The sequence below is a fragment of the Bos indicus x Bos taurus genome, chromosome 4 (genome assembly GCF_003369695.1).
Source record: "Bos indicus x Bos taurus breed Angus x Brahman F1 hybrid chromosome 4, Bos_hybrid_MaternalHap_v2.0, whole genome shotgun sequence".
Lineage (NCBI taxonomy): Eukaryota > Metazoa > Chordata > Mammalia > Artiodactyla > Bovidae > Bos > Bos indicus x Bos taurus.
In genome coordinates, this window is record NC_040079.1 from 32823757 (window position 1) to 32843951 (window position 20195).

The 20195-nt window shown below is 37.6% G+C and overlaps 1 protein-coding gene across 16 annotated transcripts in view; it reads left to right on the plus strand.

The window, feature by feature from the left end:
- CADPS2 (calcium dependent secretion activator 2) overlaps positions 1 to 20195 on the plus strand; it is a 577723-nt gene that overhangs the window by 416340 nt on the left and 141188 nt on the right. For all 16 annotated transcript variants that reach the window (XM_027539120.1, XM_027539121.1, XM_027539127.1 and 13 more), the window contains one exon: positions 14472 to 14573. In XM_027539120.1, the coding sequence (XP_027394921.1) occupies positions 14472 to 14573 (102 nt within the window). The remainder of the gene's footprint in view (positions 1 to 14471; positions 14574 to 20195) is intronic.

Sequence of the window (20195 nt, forward strand, 5' to 3'; positions counted from 1 at the left end):
ATATTATAAATGTTTCATCTTGCTTGAAAAATATATATATTTTGTAGCTTGGTGGGGCAAGCAGGAGTTGTGTGGTTCAAATCTTCCAAACTCTTACTGATTTTTTGTGTACTTGATCTGTAAGGTTATAACCAAGGTGAATGGAAAGCTGCCACTACAGTCGTGGTTTCTTCCTCTGCTTCTACCAATTTTTGCTTTCTAATTTTAGGCTGTTTATTAGGTACTTTCAGGTTTAAAAATTATTAAATCTTCTTGGCAAATGGCAATTATTCTCATGATTTAGTGACCCCTTTCATAATTAATAATGCATTTTACATTAAAGTTTCTTTAGATGGTTATTAGCATAGCCTTCTTTAGGCATTTGTCTGATATATGTTTATTTTTTTAGTGTCATATTGACACTGCTGTACTCTTACATCTTATAAATAGCAAACTAGATTCTGATTTAATTATCTAGTGTAATAATTTCTATTTTTAATCATTTTAGTTCATTTATGATTATCAGATGTATTGATATAAGTAAATGCATTTCTACCATTTTATTTGAGACTCTTTTTGGCTCATGTTTCTAAGTTTTCTGTTTCTTTATTGCTTCCTTTTTGTTTCATACAGGTTATTTTCTTTTTTTTTTGTTTCCTCCTCATTTACAGTTTTCACCATTTGAGATTTTATCTTGTATATTGCTAAAATTTTAAATCTTACATTAATCAGCAAATTTCCTCTCATTCTGGAGAGTGGAGAGTGCAGAGGCCTTAGAATATTTGTGTGTGACTTAACACCCTAATGCTGTCTAGTAATTTAATTTTATCCTTACTTGTTTTCTAATCTTAAGCATTAGACATTATTTTTATTGCTTTTATTATTTGATACTCAATACTTGCTTCAATTTAGAAATTACATTTTTCCCAAAGTATATTATTAAAATAGAATACCTATAGATCATGAATTTTTATTTGGAGTTATCTTTGTTTCATTGACATTTTTGAAAGAAAATTTTGCTTGTTATACATTCTACTTTGTTATTTTCTCTCCAAACTTTGAAGGTAGCACTCCATTTTCTTCTGGCTTCCTTTGTTAAGAAGGCTTCATTACCATTCTTTGAAGGGGAATTTAACTTAAGACTTTTAAGATTATTTTGATTTTTTATGTTTTGTGGATTAACTATTGTATGACTACATGTGGATTTCTTTTTAAAGAATTCTGTTTGGGATTTCTGTGGATTTCTGATCCACATGCCCTGATATTGGGTAGGTATAAATTTCTTGTGGAATTTTACCTTGATTGGAATATGAAGATCCATGCTTGTCATCAGTTCTGGAATATTGTAATCTCTTTAAGTGTTGTCTCCCTCTAAACTTGCTCTCTCTTAAATGCCAATTAACCATGTATTAGGCATTTTATCTTCTATATCTCTGAATATGTCTAATATATATTCTATCTACTTATTTCTCTAGCTTCATTCTGTGTAATATTTTTAGTTCTATCTTCTAGTTCAGAACTCAGCACATTTTTTCTATAAAGGGCCAGATAGTAAACATAGGAAATATTTTGGACTTTATGGGCAATATGGTGTCTATCACAGTTATTTTACTCTTCCTGTAGAGCAAAAGGAGTCAATGGACAGTATGTAAATGAATGAGTGTGGCTTGTGTTCTGTACAAATTTTATTCACAAATATAGGTGGGGGGTTGTAGTTTGCTGACCCTTCCTCTACTTCCACATTTCTCAATAAGCTGTGACATCTGCCTTTTGATCCACTCATTAATTGTTAACTTCCGTTTTCTAGGTGTGTTTATCTATTGTTTCTGCTGATGTTTTTGCCATGGTCACTGTTTGCTTATACTGCTAACACTTTTTGTAGTAAGCACATATTCTTGGATTAATCTGAGGAAATTCTAATTCAAGGCCCAGGTTGAGAATGCTTTCTTCCCAAAAGGACTTGCTATTGTTTTCACTTAGTGATACAGGAGCTCTCTTATTTTTCATCTTAGAAATTCCTCGATTGCATGGGTGGTACCCAGTTTATGAAGCATATTCATAAACCCAGGTACCCAGGCATATTCTCAGGAATGACTCTTTTTATTCAGTCTATGGATGTGGTAGAAACAGACTGATTTCCTTGTTTGCTCTCCTTTGCAAGGATATTTATTTTCTAGCCCATCCTTTCACTGATGGTATAGCCCATTCATGCATCCCATTTTTTGCAAGCATCTCAGGTTCAGCAGCCCCTAGAGATGGTCTCTCGGAGAAGGCAATGGCACCCCATTCCAGTACTCTTGCCTGGAAAATCCCATGGACGGAGGAGCCTGGTGGGCTGTAGTCCATGGGGTCGCTAAGAATCGGACACGACTGAGTGACTTCACTTTCACTTTTCACTTTCATGCACTGGAGAAGGAAATGGCAACCCACTCCAGTGTTCTTGCCTGGAGAATCCCAGGGACGGGGGAGCCGGTGGGCTGCCGTCTATGGGGTCACACAGAGTCGGACACGAATAAAGCAACTTAGCAGCAGCAGCAGCAGAGATGGTCTCTGACTCATGGTGCATCCATCCCCTTGAATATAGCCATGAAAGTGAAAGTCGCTCAGTTGTGTATGACTCTTTGTGACCCCTTGGACTATATAATCCATGGAATTCTCCAAGCCAGAATACTGGAGTTGGTAGCCTTTCCCTTCTCCAGGGGATCTTCCCAACCCAGGGATCGAACCCAGGTATCCCACATTGCAGGCAGATTCTTTACCAGCTGAGCCACAAGGGAAGCCCAAGAACACTGGAGTGGGTAGCTTATCCCTTCTCCAGCGGATATTCCCAACCCATAAATCAAATGGGAATCTCCTGCATTTCAGGCAGATTCTTTACCGTCTGAGCTGTCAGGGAAGCCCCGAACATAGCCGTAGACCTCCCTGAAATTGACAGTTGCCTCTAAAGCAGCTCTGGTGTTCACATTCCCCTTCAGTTTCAGCTCCTAGTTCATTTTTTATTTTCCTGCCCTTAGGAAAATTTTCTCCTTTTTTGTAAGTATAAGATAACACTTAACAATATACCTATATTTTTATTCAGTGTTTAGGTGCTTCGCAATGAAGAGGGATTTTTGGAGTATCGTGTCAGTCTACTAGGAGCAAAAATTATATGATAAAACTTGCATTTTGAGAAAAATATTTGGATATCTCTAAGGAGAACCTCCTGAAATCTTCTCCCTAATCCTTCTATTTCAAGCAGCACCTGATTAACTGCTGCTCATACATTGCATCTCTGCTTAAATATCATTCCTAAACTACATCCTTACCTAAAATTCAAATTATAACAGAGCTTTGTGTTTATGTCCTTCTTAATGTAAGGTACACTTACTGTCTGATTTTTCTGTTTTGTGCCTTTCCCTATTATAAACTCTGCTAAGGCAGGGGACATTTCTGTTAGCTTTGTATTTTGTCACCAGGACCTGGACAGTACTCAGTAAATATTCATTGAGTAAGTTAAATGAATGACATTGGACCATCTATTTACAGATTTTATAGATGACATGTTGGAACACTTCATAAATACAGCTCACAATTAAGTGTTCTTAATGAATCAATTACAGTGAATTTTATGGCCCTTGGAAAGACCCCATATAACCATCAATATTGTGTCATTTTGCTGCATAGAAATCAATGACTTAAAACAATGAAATACCCTTTAATATATATAATTGAAAGTGATTATAACAAATGATAAAAGACCACAGTTGATAAGGTCAGAGGGAAATTAATAATTCCATGTGCTATGGGTCAGAATGTAAGCTGATAAGTGCTTTCTTAAGAAGTTTTGCGATATATATCAAATGCCTACAAATGTCATCTTATTTGTCTTAACTCAGGCTACCATGACAAAATATCATAGACTACGTGGCTTAAAGAACAGAAATGTATTTTCTAACAATTCCAGAGACTAGAAATCTGAGTTCAGGATGCCAGTGTGCTTGGGTTCTGAGGAAGACCCTCTTCCTAATTTGCAGATGATTGCCTTCTCTCTGTGTTCTTACAGAAGAGAGAGAGAAAGACTCATTCTTCCTCTTTAACAAAGCAACCAATCCAATCAGATTTCTATCCCAGCCCTAAGACCTCATTCCACCTTAAGTACTACCTAAAAGACCTGTCTCCAAATACAGTAATATTGAGGGTTGGCACTACAGCTTGTAAATTTTTAGGGAAATGCATTTTGATCCATAGCACCATTTAACCCAACAATATACTTTCAGGAATTTATCCCACGGAAACAATCAGAGCTTAAAAATATGTAGTGTAAGATTGGTTATTGCAGCTGTATTTATGGTCATAAAAAATGGAAAAAGTCTAAATTTCTACTAATGGAATATTGAATAAATAGATTGTGGTATATCCATATAATGAAATACCAAAGTTCCATTAAAAAGCATATCTTAGGATATTTAAATGATGTGAGAAAATGTTTATACTTCATTAAAAGAATCTAATTATACATCAGAATGTGTAGTATATGTATAGATTTATAGAAAGAAGACTGGGTTATATTTACAAAATGGCATTATCAGTTGTTTCTGATTGGAGCATTTACAAAAATTTTTGTCTTTGTTTTGTTCTGAACTCTCCCAAATTATGATGTCTATATAGTTCTTTAATTTTTTAAAAAAGTGAAGCAACTGACAAATAACTAATCTCAAAAATATACAAGCAACTCCTACAGCTCAATTCCAGAAAAATAAATGACCCAATCAAAAAATGGACCAAAGAACTAGACATTTCTCCAAAGACATACAGATGGCTAACAAACACATGAAAAGATGCTCAACATCACTCATTATCAGAGAAATGCAAATCAAAACCATAATGAGGTACCATTTCACGCCAGTCAGAATGGCTGCAATCCAAAAGTCTACAAACAATAAATGCTGGAGAGGGTGTGGAGAAAAGGGAACCCTCTTACACTGTTGGTGGGAATGCAAACTAGTACAACCACTATGGATAACAGTGTGGAGATTCCTTTAAAAACTGGAAATAGAACTGCCATACGACCCAGCAATCCCACTTCTGGGCATACACACTGAGGAAACCAGAATTGAAAGAGACACATGTACCTCAATGTTCATCGCAGCACTGTTTATAATAGCCAGGACATGGAAGCAACCTAGATGTCCATCAGCAGATGAATGGATAAGAAAGCGGTGGTACATATACACAATGGAGTATTACTCAGCCATTAAAAAGAATACATTTGAATCAGTTCTAATGAGGTGGATGAAACTGGAGCCTATTATACAGAGTGAAGTAAGCCAGAAGGAAAAACACCAATACAGTATACTAACGCATATATATGGAATTTAAAAGATGGTAACGAGAACCCTGTATGCGAGTCAGCAAAAGAGACACAGATGTATAGAACAGTCTTTTGGACTCTGTGGGAGAGGGAGAGGGTGGGAAATTTGGGAGAATGGCATTGAAACATGTATAATATCATATATGAAACGAGCCGCCAGTCTAGGTTCGATGCACTATACTGGATGCTTGGGGCTGGTGCACTGGGACGACCCAGAGGGATGATATGGTGAGGGAGGAGGGTTCAGGATGGGGAACACATGTATGCCTGTGGCGGATTCATTTTGATATATGGCAAAATCAATACAATATTTTAAAGTTATAAAATAAAAAAAATTTTTAAGTTATTTTTAAAAATAATATTAGGTATTGATTAGATATAATACTTATATCAGAGAACACTGTTAACCTTAATTCTCTTTATTTTTATTTTAAAATCCTCTCAATATTTTATTTTTCTTTAACTCAGGAATTGTGTGCAATAATGATTTTAGTTTGGTTCTAGGAGAGACCAATTATGAAATACTTGATAACTATCCTTTACTTGCCTGTCTATCACTGCTTTACCATAAAAACTAAGTCACAAAATTGCATATCAAATTCCTGCTCTTTTTGTACAAGTATCTAAAACCTCCAAAGAAAATAGCATAAAGTTGGAAATTCAAATATGGAAAGGATTAGGATGGAGGAGGGTTTGGAAAAAGAGAATATGATTTTTAAATTTAATCTCCAAGATATTTGCACCTAGAAAATTGGTTTCTTCTATTTCAGTGAATGTATAGGTGTAGAGTTAATATCTGCTTCTAGATATTTAAAATTTCAGGGGAAGTGAAAGAACACTGATTATGTATTGTATGGCCATCTAAGTGATATATCCTTTTGTCTGAAACAACAGGAGGTATTATAGGTTAGAGAACAAAAATGAGAGGTTACTGTTTTCTCCCTCAGCTTCTACCATTTCTCATTCTCGCACTGTGTCTGTCTTTTTTTTTTTTTTCCATTCTGTTCACAAATGGATATTGGTGGGAAATACACGAAGTACAAAGTGACTTTTACCTGCTGTGCTGCAGGCAGAATTGACAATTCAGAAAGACCACCCTCCAGGTGTCTCTCCCCTTCTCACTCTCTCTGGTGGAAACCAGGATGTCATATATCCCTCATCAAAGAGGCCAGGTGAAAAGCAGCCAGTAAGAAACTCAGAGGCACCATGAACTTTATCATTTGCCTACTCTTTACTTGTAAAATATCTTTTACCACAAACCACCAAACTGCCAACATAAGCAAACTTCCTTAAGGAGTTGGGGAAGGAAGAGGTTTGTGAGGAGGGGAAAGGAAATCTCATCAATTTACCAGACTTTTCTATGCAGTATTAATTCCTGGGGTATTTATTCAACCCACAGATTTCCCAAGCACTCTGTTGCAGGTGGTATGCCCACTGCTAGAGATTATAAAGCAAAGGGCACATTTATCCTCTAAGTATCTAGATGCTGTCCTGATGATGAAAGTGCTTAAGGAAATAACCATAGGCCTGACCTTGTGGCTCAGTAATAAAGAATCCATCTGCCAATGCAGGAGACATGGGTTCAATCCCTGGTCTGGGAAGATTCCATATGCCTTGGAGCAACTAAGCCCAGGTGCCTCAGGTGTTGATTCTGTGCTGTAGAGCCAGGGAGCTGCAGCTATTGAGGCCACCTGCCACAACTACTGAAGCCCATGTGCCTTAGAGCCCTTACTCTGCAACAAGAGGAGCCACTGCAATGGGAAGCCCAAGCACCACAACGAGAGAGCCGCCCCAGCTCATTGCAACTAGAGAAAGCCCAAGTGCAGCAACAAAGAGCCAGCACAGTCAAAAATAAATTTTTAAAAAGTTATAGAAAGAAAATAATCATAGAAATGTTATGGTTTTCACTAATAGCACAAATGCTCCTCATCCCCAAATGGTGTTTTTTAAGTGGTAATTGTGGGAAGATCCCATGATTGAATAATTCCGGATGCATCATTACAGCAAATTAAACCGATTCCTTTACTGTCAACCTTCTCAGGACTCAAGGTTGCCCTCGGAACCTCCAACAAGTTCTCATGATTTGTGGTATTCAAAAATGAAATATATGGGCTGTTTCACCCTTTTTCTTGGGGTTTGTCACAGAACCGTTGCTCCTTAAAATACGGTGGTAGCTGGTAAATCATCGTTACTCAAATTTGTGCAGATAAAATGGATATTAAAATGCCAGAATTTGTAGTGGTCTTACAGGCCTCTGAAATGTTGTATGATACTGAGAAAAAGGCTACAAAACACATAAACTGTCTGCTGTCCTGTCAAGGGAAGGGAAGCTACCAGATTAGTCCATGTCTGAACATTTAGGCAGGTCCCCTCTGTGATATTTTCTCTTCTGCTCGAACACCCAACTCTGCAACCCGGTTCTGTACACTTTTCCTCTTGGATCTTTCTTGAAATACAGTGGAATCATCCTTTCCCTTCATGGAAACTAATTTATTCCCTGAGCTACCCCAAAGGCCATCAGAGATTATAGAAAATGGATGGGTAATACTGTGCATCCCTCTTGTTCTGCAGTTGTCTTTTCAGAGAATCTGCCTCACTTTAGACCTTGGCTTAGTCAGTTAAGAATCGGCCTGCGATGCAGGAGACTGCAGTAATTCAGGAGACCCGGGTTCAATCCTTGTATTGGGAAGATCCCCTGGTGAACAAAATGGCAGTTCACTCCAATGTTCTTGCCTGGGAAATCCCATGGACAGAGGAGCCTGGCGGGCTATAGTCCATGGGGTCACAAGAGTCAGACAGGACTTAGTGACTAAACCACCACCTCACTTAGAGTTTACATTGCACTCATTATGGAAGGAATTTGTAATCATGACAAGATGTCACATATACAGAAAGGGTTCCGTTTGCTTTAAAGTGCTTAATGTGCCAGATTGATGGATAGTACAAGTATAAAATCCCTTAGTTCATGAAGGAATTGAGTGAAATTAATTTTACCGGCATTAATATGTGTATAGGATCTATTTTTTTGGATGAATCTGCCCTTCAAAAAAGGTATTCTGCGTGTATGTGTGCACACACAGGCATGCACACGTGCACACACATTGGCTTCTGTGAAAACAGAATGTGACCCATAGACAGATGTAAGATCAGTCTACTAAGCATGAATGAATGGCAGAAAATTCTGTTATACGATTGTTTTTTAAGAATCTTTCAGGTAATAATTAACATAGACACAACCACTCATGGCATTCAGTCGCTTTTTATGTAATACCAGAAGGAAGTTCTCTGTCATAATTCACTTGACAGTAAGTATCTTTTATTTTAAAAAGTATGTCTACTATTGAACTATGCTTTATAATTTATTCATATCTTAAACTTTCTCCTAACACTCTATTTTTATTAAAATCATGTAACTTCAATAACTACAGACCTCAGAAAAAAAGTGAAAATATGTATTAACGCTTGGTACATGAGCATACCCTTCCTTCTCATTGGAACCACTTTAATATATTAAACAGAGAGTGAAACCCCAGTTAACATTCAAATTAGAAAACTGGTCTTCTTTGTTAGAATTTTAAATAACCACATTTTAACTTCATTATTGTCAATGTCAAAGAGGCAATGTTATTTTTACTTTTATTATCTCAGGAAAAAAAATCTCTTCTTAAGATTTAAAGCACTTCATTTTACTAATAATAGTGTTTAGGTAAACACTAAAAATTTTCTGCTTAGTATAAATGTACATTAACTTTTGTTAGAGATCTTTTTACCCAAAATTCTTGACTATAATTCCTGCTACTGTTTGCTTTTCAAAAATTTCCTATTTTACCTACTGTTATATGATGAAGACATTCCAAATAGTGCATGCCATAGTAATACTAATAAGTAATAATAATAATATATGTGATGTTATTAATTCATGAATTCTTATAATCCTATATAGCTGATATTTTCTATTCTACATTGCACTTATTCATATTTTTAGCATTTATATATTGAATGTTAACCATATGCCAACTACTGTTCAGGGCATTAGGACTGCAGCACAGAGGAGACAAATGTATAACATGTTAGACGACATCAGTCATCTAATACATAATGGCAAACAACAGAGAGGCCTGTGGCAATGGGAGATGACACTCTTACATCGGGTGGTTAGAGATGACCTCGTTAATCCTGAGTCATGTCACTAGAGATGAGAATGAAGGAAGTGAGAAAGCCACGGGTGTGCCTAGGGAAAGGCTTCTGCACGGTGGAAGCTTCACATGAAAGGCCATGAGGCACGGAGCGCTTCCTGTGTTTGACAACTGGGGTAGGGAGGCCAGCATGGCTGCAGTGAAGGGACTAGCCTTGAGCAGGCAGAGAAGAGCAGAGTGGGCTTTTGGCTTTTACGATGAGTGTTACCTCTGCAGGGATATGACTCCTGCTTGAAAATGGCTCACAGGAGTGTGCAGCCAATACTCTGATAAAGAAAAGACTGAAAGAGAGAGACTGTGTTTGCCATAGTCATACTCAGGGGAGAGCCTGTGATGAATGACAGCAACAAGGGGAGCAGCAGAAGTGGTCAGGGTGGTCAGTTCTGAATAGGTTTTGAACATGTAGCTGACAAATTAATTTATAAACTGAGCTTGTAAAACTATTGTATTTTAAATCTCCCCTTACCCTGAATCTACTAGGTACATGTTCATAAATATGACTGGTTTGAGTCTCTCTCAAGGCTTCTGTGAGTACCTATGTTGTAATATACAAAACAGCAAATTTTAGGATTTCCTTTGTTAATGTCTGTTTTAATTGAATTACTGATGTGATAGTAGGTGTTTTAAATTGTAGTGATATTTAAGCTCTCTGCCTTATACAAGTAACAAAATGTACGATGTAAATAAGGGTGATATCTGATGGATCATTGAAAAAGCAAGAGAGTTCCAGGAAAACATCTATTTCTGCTTTATTAACTATGCCAAAGCCTTTGACTGTGGGGATCACAGTAAACTGTGGAAAATTCTGAAAGAGATGGGAATACCAGACTACCTGACCTGCATCTTGAGAAACCTATATGCAGGTCAGGAACCAACAGTTAGAACTGGACATGGAACAACAGACTGGTTCCAAATAGGAAAAGGAGTACGTCAAGGCTGTATACCTTCACCCTGCTTATTTAACTTATATGCAGAGTACATCATGAGAAACGCTGGGCTGGAGGAAGAACAGGCTGGAATCCAGATTGCTGGGAGAAATATCAATAACCTCAGATATGCAGAAAACACCACCCTTATGGCAGAAAGTGAAGAAGAACTAAAGAACCTCTTGATGAAGATGAAGGAGGAGAGTGAAAAAGTTGGCTTAAAGCTCAACATTCAGAAAACTAAGATCATGGCATCCAGGCCATCAATTCATGGCAAATAGATGAGAAAGCAGTGGAAACAGTGGCTGACTTTATTTTTCTGGGCTCTAAAATCACTGCAGATAGTGATTGCAGCCATGAAATTAAGAGATGCTTGCTCCTTAGAAGGGAATTTATGACCAACCTAGACAGCATATTAAAAAGCGGAGACATTACTTTCTCAACAAAGGTCTTTCTAGACAAGGCTATGGTTTTTCCAGTAGTCATGTATGAATGTGAGAGTTGGACTATAAAGAAAGCGGAGCACCGAAGAATTGATGCTTTTGAACTGTGGTGATGGAGAAGACTCTTTAGAGTCCCTTGGACTGCAAGAAGATCCAACGAGTCCATCCTAAAGGAGATCAGTCCTGAATATTCATTGGAAGGACTGATGCTGAGACTGAAACTCCAATACTTTGGCCACCTGATGCAAAGAGCTGACTCATTGGAAAAGACCCTGATGCTGAGAAAGATTGAGGGCAGAAGAAGGGGACAACAGAGGATGAGATGGTTGGATGGCATCACTGACTCAATGGACATGGGTTTGGGTAAATTCCGGGAGTTGGTAACGGACAGGGAGGCCTGGCATGCTGCAGTTCATGGGGTTACAAAGAGTCAGACACGACTGAGCGACTGAACTGAAACTGAAACTGAAAAGAAGTTCCACCATTGTTGCTTCTCAAATATAGCTTCCATTTTTTATTAGGGGTTTCTCTTATTGCTCTGTATTTTCTTTTAAACATAGAGGAAGGACTGCCCTGGAAGTCCAGTGGTTAAGGATCCATGCTTCCACTGCTGGAGGCACAAGTTCGATCCCTGGGTGGGGAACTAAGATCCCACATGCCTCATGATGCAGCAAAAAAAAAAAAAAATAGAGGAAAGACAATAATGCATGGGCACTAAAAGCCCTGGATTTGGAATGTAAGAGACCTAGTTCAAGTCCAGGATCCTGTCCTTACAAGCTGTGTGACCTTAAGGAAGTCACCTAACCTCCCTGAGCCTCAATAGCCTCCTCTCGTGGGGACTAGAGAGAAGGTTACTGTGTTCAGCCTATGTTACTATACATATTAAACAGCACAGTACCCAGTGCATTGATCATTACTTTGTTTGTTTTAATAACAATCATGACAAGAAGATATTAATGACACAGAAGTATTTGTATTTCCTGGGAAGAATAATTTTAGAAGGAGTTGTTACTTTAAGGCTTGACTACAGCAAAGTTGCCATTTAGCCTCAATATTTTAGATATAGAAGGTCACTTCATATACCGGCTATTTAGTACACAGTCTGGTATATTGGTGTATACATAGTCTGGTATATTGGGTCTTCACCTGTAGCTCAGATGGTAAAGAATCCACTTGCAGTGCAGGAGACCCCAGTTTGATCCCTGGGTTGGGAAGATCCCCTGGAGAAGGGATAGGTTACCCACTCCAGCATTCTTGGGCTTCCCTGGTGGCTCAGATGGTTAAAAATCCACTTGCAATGTGGGAGACCTGAGTTTGATCCCTGGGTTGGGAAGATTCCCCTGGAGAAGGGAATGGCTACCCACTCCAGTATTCTTGCCTGGAGAATTCCATCTACAGAGGATTCTGGCAGGCTACAATCCATGGGATCGCAAAGAGTTGGACACCACTGAGTGACTTTCACTCACTGACATATACACTAAAATAAGGACATGTGAATAAGAGCAGGTCCAAAATATAAAATGTATTTAACCTATCAGATGTGTACCTAATTTAGTAATGAGCTCAGTAAAATGACAGCCCTTCAGTATGAATAACCGTCTGTATCTCAGTGAAGATGACACAAGCAGCATCCCCCTGACTAACTTTTCTCACTCTTTGCCGACTAAACCCCTGGCTCCATTCAATCAGGTAGGCGATGTGCCCCAGTGAAGTTTCATATCACCTGATGACGTATACTATCACTGTGGATTAGTCTCCTTGGATAGTTGAAACAAACAGTAAAATTCACTCAAATATAATCACATGGCATCCGTCAGAGAGCCAGATCAAGGGCTGTGTCAGTCATCAGAACAAAAAAGATAAGGGCTTTGCTCTTTTTCATCATTTACATAAGTGTATTTAGTGAAATAATCACCTACAACTTGGTGGTAAGAGTTTTTATGCTATGTGTTAATAATAGCATAATGTAAGTAACAGTTTTCGTCTACCCAAATTCCCAAATTAATGAATTATATAGATAAAACTCTCCAGTTCTACATCTGTGATCATTGATAATAGTCATTCTTGGGTTATAGTCTGGGTTTTGTGCTGTTATTTGCTCGATAGGTAATAACTCCAAAGTAAACATGTGAAAAAATCCATTGTTAAATTATTATAAACCATTGGGGTTAGCTCATAGTTCATTGCTCCAGAATTTAAAATCAGACTTCCTTTTTTTCTTTCTTAAAAATTTTGAAAGACCAATATTTTGCCATTAGTTTTTTTTTTTTCAGTTAACTTTCAAACTGCATTTCAATGGATCAGAATGAAATATAATTGTAGGTAATATTTTCAAAGCATAAATTCAAGCAGGATACAACTTTCTGAAATAATTATTTACTCTGTTTTAGAAAAAAATTCTCAGACTTTACTGATAGCTGTTTTTATAGAAGGTCTTTAAGCCAGTCTGATTCAGGTATAATCTTAGAATTAATTGCTTTTATCCTACTTGACTAGTTTATAAGTATCAAAAATGCACACACACACGCATACATCCTTTTGTAGAAAACAGTTGGAAGAACAAATACAAATCTTGTTGGAAAGTTATTTTTAATATCCATATTTTTCATAATCCTCACTTCTACCTATTTTATACATAAACATTAAAATAGTAAGTTAAAATGATAAGTCTTCGGAAATTAAAAATATAATCTTAAAAAAATAAGTTAATTGGACAAAGAATGATTGGTGCTAAGAAATGTGAAAGATTCATTTTGTTGAACTGTATAAATATGTAAAGTTAATGCAGAAGTCCTGTATCTTTTTCTCTGTTTTTAACAAAGACAGTTAAATTCACATATTGAAAATTTTAGATGAGTGCTATACTACCAGATACTTAAATTGATACAGAATAAATTCTGAATCCATGCTGTTAGGTATATTTTATATTTTCAATTCTAATCTCTTAGTAAAAGAATACTTCTGTTTGGTCATCATCTTTATTTCATAAGCATATTTGGTTAAGCACAAAAATCTTGAAACATAGGTAGACTTTCTTCTCTGTGTGTTTTCATTCAAGTGTTTATATTTAATTTATATTTAAACAAACAAAAAGAGCAGTAAATCACTACACGTATCCAAAATGTCTTTTCCGTATATCTCTAATTTCACATTAGCTCAAATTTTATTTGGAAGAGAAGCAGTTAAGACATTTTAGCTTACGTTCAATATATTCTTTATAATAATTCCATTCAGGATATTTAATTGGTCAACTGTTTGGTATCACTATAAAACACTTTTCATTGCCATTCTCAAGGACTAGTTATTGTTTTCTGGATCTGCAAACTATTTATTGTTATCCTTTGCCTTGAAGGCTCTCTAAAAGAGAATAAATGCCTTCCATTCATTCCAGGTCAAAATACGGAGCAAACGACTACAAACACCTCCAATAAAATTTCACTGTAGACATAATAAGCTTTATGTATACTGTGAGCCAATGTGCATTTTCCTTTATTATTTTGATTTTTCAGGGAAGTAGAAAAATATAAAATATATTCATTTTCTATCACTAAAATTACTGATTCTACTTTTTTTTCAGGCCTGATGGAATTGGAACTGTTTCCGTGGAAGAAAAAGAGAGATTTGAGGAGATAAAGGAAAGACTCTCTTCCCTTTTAGAGAATCAGATAAGCCATTTCAGGTATGTGCTCCATTAGTACAAGTGTTTGCTTGCTTAATTCACTCAATCTTCTCATCTCCTACAAATGTGGATTATGTTGTTCTACTACCGCTCAAGTACTATCAGTTAGCTTCTCCTCCATTGCTTGCAAGGTATGATCTACACATTCCTCTATCTGTGGTCTCCTTCTCAGCCTGCCTTTTCAATTTCCGCAGCTCATTAGGTAGCCCCCATCCCCTGCTCCATCCATTCCGTTCCGCTCACACTGTCTTCTCAGCTTTGCATAAGCTGTTTACCCCTTCCTCCTGCATCACCAGGCAAGGAGACTTTCTCATTTATTCCAACAGAGAGTGGAAACCCTGAAGTCTTTTATTGTTCATCATCTGTACTATGCCCTCGTCACCCATCGCCTAGTAAGGATGTGCACTTAAGTCCTTAGTTATCCTTTTATTTACATTCTGTGAGAAGAAGGACCACAGTGCACCTGGCACCGTTTCTCAGTCAAAAAACTGAAGTACTGACACTAAGAAATATTTGCAGGATGAAAGATAAATACCTTGATAATATTCCTTTTTTTCCCTGATTATAGAGGGCTTAATAGAACTTAATGGCCAAAAACAGAATTATGCCTTTTTCTATTACTCTCATCATCAGATCCTGTAAAATGCTGCCATGCCAACGTATTGTATCTTATAGCCCATCTGTCATGTTGTGGATCTGTAATTTGGAATCATTTCATATGAACTTATTGAAAAATAAATTTAGTTAATATTGCCCTCAACAGTTTGAAAACACTGTATTAACCATGTGAACAGTGTATGGCTGCTCTGAGTCTCAGTTTCCTTATTTGTAATATGAAAAGCTTAGACTCTGTGATTTTTTAAAATGATCCTGAAGGAAAAAGTTATCATAGGATATACTATCCATCTCTTTCCCTGCATTAGTGATTTCAGCTGGAGCTGGTACCACCAACTAAAGGTAAGTGAATAAGGGAAGATTTACTTTCCCATGATAATTGGGCCTGGGTCAGTCATTCAGTGCTGTATTTAGAAATGCTATGCATGAGACAGAATTATTGGAGAATTATGAGAATTATTCTGTCCAAAAGGCCAATAAATTCACATTAGCAAACACATTTGCAGAGGATATTTATGCATTTGCTGCCAAACTTAGTATCTTTCAGGTTGTATAGACACCATTATATTCATTGTGTATGTCATTTAATGAAAGTATGTAGTTGTTCTGTTGTTGGCATTATTGAGACACAGCTCACCATTCAGCTGAATATCTGTATCAGGAGCTGTATAAGTCTCCATGGTTACTTGTAGACCATGTGCAAGTAACAGATCCCACCTCATATTGGTTTAAACAAATAGATGCATATGTTCACTTACACACAGCTCTCAGATAAGGTGAACTTCAATACAGGCTGAAGTTAGTAGCCAGGGCTCCATTTCTCTGTGTTTCTCACATGGCTGTCTTTTTTCATGGGGTAGCTTTAGCCCTAGATGGGTAGCAAGACCAGGAATTCCTGACCTCACATTTATACATGGAGGTTTAAAAGGAAGCTAGTAGAGGCTCTCTCTTTCTGTGATTCTCTCTTAAGATGGAAAGTTGCCTTAGAAGATCCTGGCAAACCACCTCTCATATCTCATTTGCCCCAGATAGGTCATAGGCCTGGTCCTTAACCCAGCCCAGAGGCCAGAGGAAGCCCATCCACTAGGTGCTTACTCACTGACAAGCGATGGGACCACCATGATTGAGTCAGCCTGGTCAGAACCAGCCCCCCAGGAGCCTACCACCACAAAAGGAGTTGTGAAGTGTGAAAGTGTCAGTTGCTCAGTTGTGTCCGACTCTTTGCGACCCCATGGATTATAGCGTGCCAGGCTCCTCTGTCAATGGGATTTTTTCAAGACAAGAATACTGGAGTGGGTTGCATTTCCTTCTCCAGGGGATCTTCCTGACCCAGGGATCAAACCCAAGTCTCCTGCATTGCAGGCAGATTCTTTACCATCTGAACCAGCAGAATGACTATTGTCCACATCATTTATTGTATTCATTTCCTCTCTCTCACAGTTTTATTTCTCTACTTTTCTGTGTAAAGTCTGTAAAAATGTACTCGAATTCTTTTTCGTTTTTATTTCTTTGATGTACTAAAGATAAGAGCTAAACCAAACTGCTCTAGATACTTTGGGCTGACTTTTATATTCCCTTTTGATATATGTAGAGTTTGTATAAATTTTATGTTTTGTTTTTCCTGAGTCCATAGAAAACTGGATGAGAAGAAATGAGGTTAAAATAAAACAGAGGAAATTTTAGGTTTCCATATAGACAAATTTGGAAGCATACTTAAATTATCCATGAAGATTTTCCTAAGGATTCTTTCAAATGATCTTCCTTAGCCATTTATCAATACATTAAAATTTAGAGAGAACATAAATTACTTATCAGCTCACACTAAAGAAGTAACCAGAGTACTATTAATAACTCTTGCATAAAAAATTTATTCAGGCCCAACTGTGTTTCAGAAATGAATTTCAAAGACACAGATAAAGTAAGGCAAATTAAATTAAACATAAATGCAGGACTTCTGGTTAAAGACAGCAGGTTAAATGCATGTCTGGCTCAGCTTCCTAACAGAACCTAACCAAAATAACAGAACAGTATTTTTCAGAAGATAGAAACCTACAAAGACAAGAGGAAAAGAGGAAAAAATGGAAAAAAGTTTAAAATGTGGAAGTCAGATGAATGGGTAGTATCTAATTTAACCACCCAGGAAAAACTGGATCATAAACTGCAAGTAAGGAAAAAGAAAGAAACAATCTAATTTATGTCATACAATCGCCAAAACATTTGGAACTGCCAGTTGTAAACCCTCCTGGAAATTAAGAGTAGGACGATTTGCTGTAAATCTGCTTAAGACACTTAGATCCCCAGATCTCTTTTCTAACTCATCAGCTAGGCTGCTGCCCCTCCCCTTCCCTAGCAGAGCACTGCAGGTTTTTTCCCTAGAGAGGGTAAAATTAGAGGGTACCTGGGGTGAGGTGGAGGAGGGGAGGAACAGGCGCAGTTGGAGTTCGGGATTATATAGAAACGTGGGGATTAAATAAATGTTTATTCTGAAATTTGAGAATCACAGCCTTCTCCTTCAACCTCACGCACTTGGCACCCAAAATGCTGGCAGGCAGGCAAACAGGCTTACACCTTCCATACATATTCTAAGTGTCTTCCCCTGGGACTCTGACTAGCCCGAGAGAAAAGACCTAAAGCTGTGAAAAATAAAGACTCCCACAAAACAGCTCAGCTCTAGTCCCTGTCAGCAAAGACCATAGTCTACACATACCCACCTAGGTGTGTATAGCTTCTGTTCAGTTATTTAATAATGCAGTTTTGAAAATGATCAGACAGCCAAGGTAACATTTACTGTAGGACTCAAAGCCCAAACAAGTAATACAAAACAGCAACTTGGGAAAAAAACAGACTATATGGGGGAAAAAATGGTGGAGGAGGTGGTGGGAATCTATTATTTATACATTTGGAGAGATTTGAGAAGATAGAGTGTTTATGAAACAAAAACAAGATTTAAAAAAAATCTTAGGGAAAAATAAGAGCTGTTAGAAATTGATGCAGATGGCACAAACAATACGTACACGCTATTGAGAAATTAAGTTAATGAAACCTTCCAAAAAGTAGGAGAGTGAGAAGGATAGGAAAATAGGAAAAGAGTTGGCCCTTCCTGTCCTCAGGTTTCACATCCCTGGCTGGATCGATTTGGATTAGCTGAATCTGCATGTATACAGGGCCGATTGTACTGCACCATTTTATATAAAGGAATTGAGTATCTGTGGATTTTAACATCCATGGGGGTCCTGGAATCAATCCCCCACAGATACTGAGGGACAGCTCTACAAAGACAGGAAAAATGAAGCATCTGCTTAGGCATTTCATTATCATTCAGTTCAGTTCAGTTGCTCAGTGGTGTCTGACTCTTTGCAACCCCATGAACTGCAGCACTCCAGGCCTCCCTGTCCATCACCAGCTCCTGGAGTCCACCCAAACCCATGTCCATTGAGTCAGTGATGCCATCCAACCATCTCATCCTCTGTGGTCCCCATCTCCTCCTGCCCTCAATCTTTCCCAGCGTCAAGGTCTTTTCCAATGAGTCAGCTCTTCTTATCAGGTGGCCAAACTTTTCGAGTTTCAGCTTCAACATCGGTCCTTCCAATGAACACCCAGGACTGATCTCCTTTAGGATGGACTGGTTGGATCTCCTCATAGTCCAAGGGATTCTCAAGAGTCTTCTCCAACACCACAGTTCAAAAGCATCAGTTCTTCGGTACTCCGCTTTCTTTTTAGTGCAACTCTCACATCCATACATGACCATTGGAAAAACCATAGCCTGACTAAGCGGATCTTTGTTGACAAAGTAATGTCTCTGTTTTTTAATATGCTGTGTAGTTTGGTTGTAACTTTTCTTCCAAGGAGTGTCTTTTAATTTCATGGCTGCAGTCACCATCTGCAGTGATTTTGGAGCCCAGAAAAATAAAGTCAGCCACTGTTTCCCCATCTATTTGCCATGAAGTGATGGGACCGGATGCCATGATCTTAGTTTTCTGAATGTTGAGCTTTAAGCCAAATTTTTCACTCTCCTCTTTCACTTTCATCAAGAGGCTCTTTAGTTCTTCACTTTCTGCCATAACGGTGGTATCATCTGCATATCTGAGGTTATTAATATTTCTCCCATGATTTCATCATCATAAATAATAGGAATTCCAGAAACAGTTAAGGCTGAAGGTAGGAAATTATCAGTAAAGTTATTCAAAACAATTTTCCAGAATTAAGAGGCATAAGTTTTCAGGTTAAAAGAGTTCATTGAGTACCGAGCACAATGAATTAAAATAGACACTCATTAGAGTATGTTCTTAGGAATTTTCACAATCTTGGACATAAAAGTGGGGATCCCAAAGCACAAAAAAATCAAGAATCAAAATTACTCCTCAACACTGATTTCTTCTACAACAGTTTTTGTTTGTTTTGTACATTTATTTCATATTTTATTTTGAAATTATATTTATAGAAATATTGCAAAGAGAGCACAGAAAGTTCCTGTATATGCATCTCCCAGGTTCACCTAAAATTAACATCTTATATGATAACTTAAAAAATTACATTGACACATACAGTAACTTATTAAAGCCTACCATGTGCCAAGCAGTGAACAGATTTTTTTAAATGATCCTTTTCTTTATCTTTCATTTTGATGGGAGGAGCAGTACTGATATTCAGAAAGCAATTCATCAGTGACTTCACAATTTTGAGAAAAAAATTATTTCCAGCCTAAAATTCTATACTAGTAAATGTCTCCATTAAGGGTAGAAAGAAAAAAAGAAAGTGAAGTTGCTCAGTCATGTTCAACTCTTTGCCACCCCATGGACTGTAGCCTACCAGGCTCCTTCGTCCATCGGATTTTCCAGGCAAGAACACTGGAGTGGGTTGCCATTTCCTTCTCCAGGGGATCTTCCCCACCCAGGGATCAAACCCGGATCTCCCGCATTGTAGGCAGAAGTTTTACTGTCTGAGCCACCAGGGAAGCCATTAAGGGTAGTGGTAGGATAATGATATTTTCAGGATATCATAAAATAA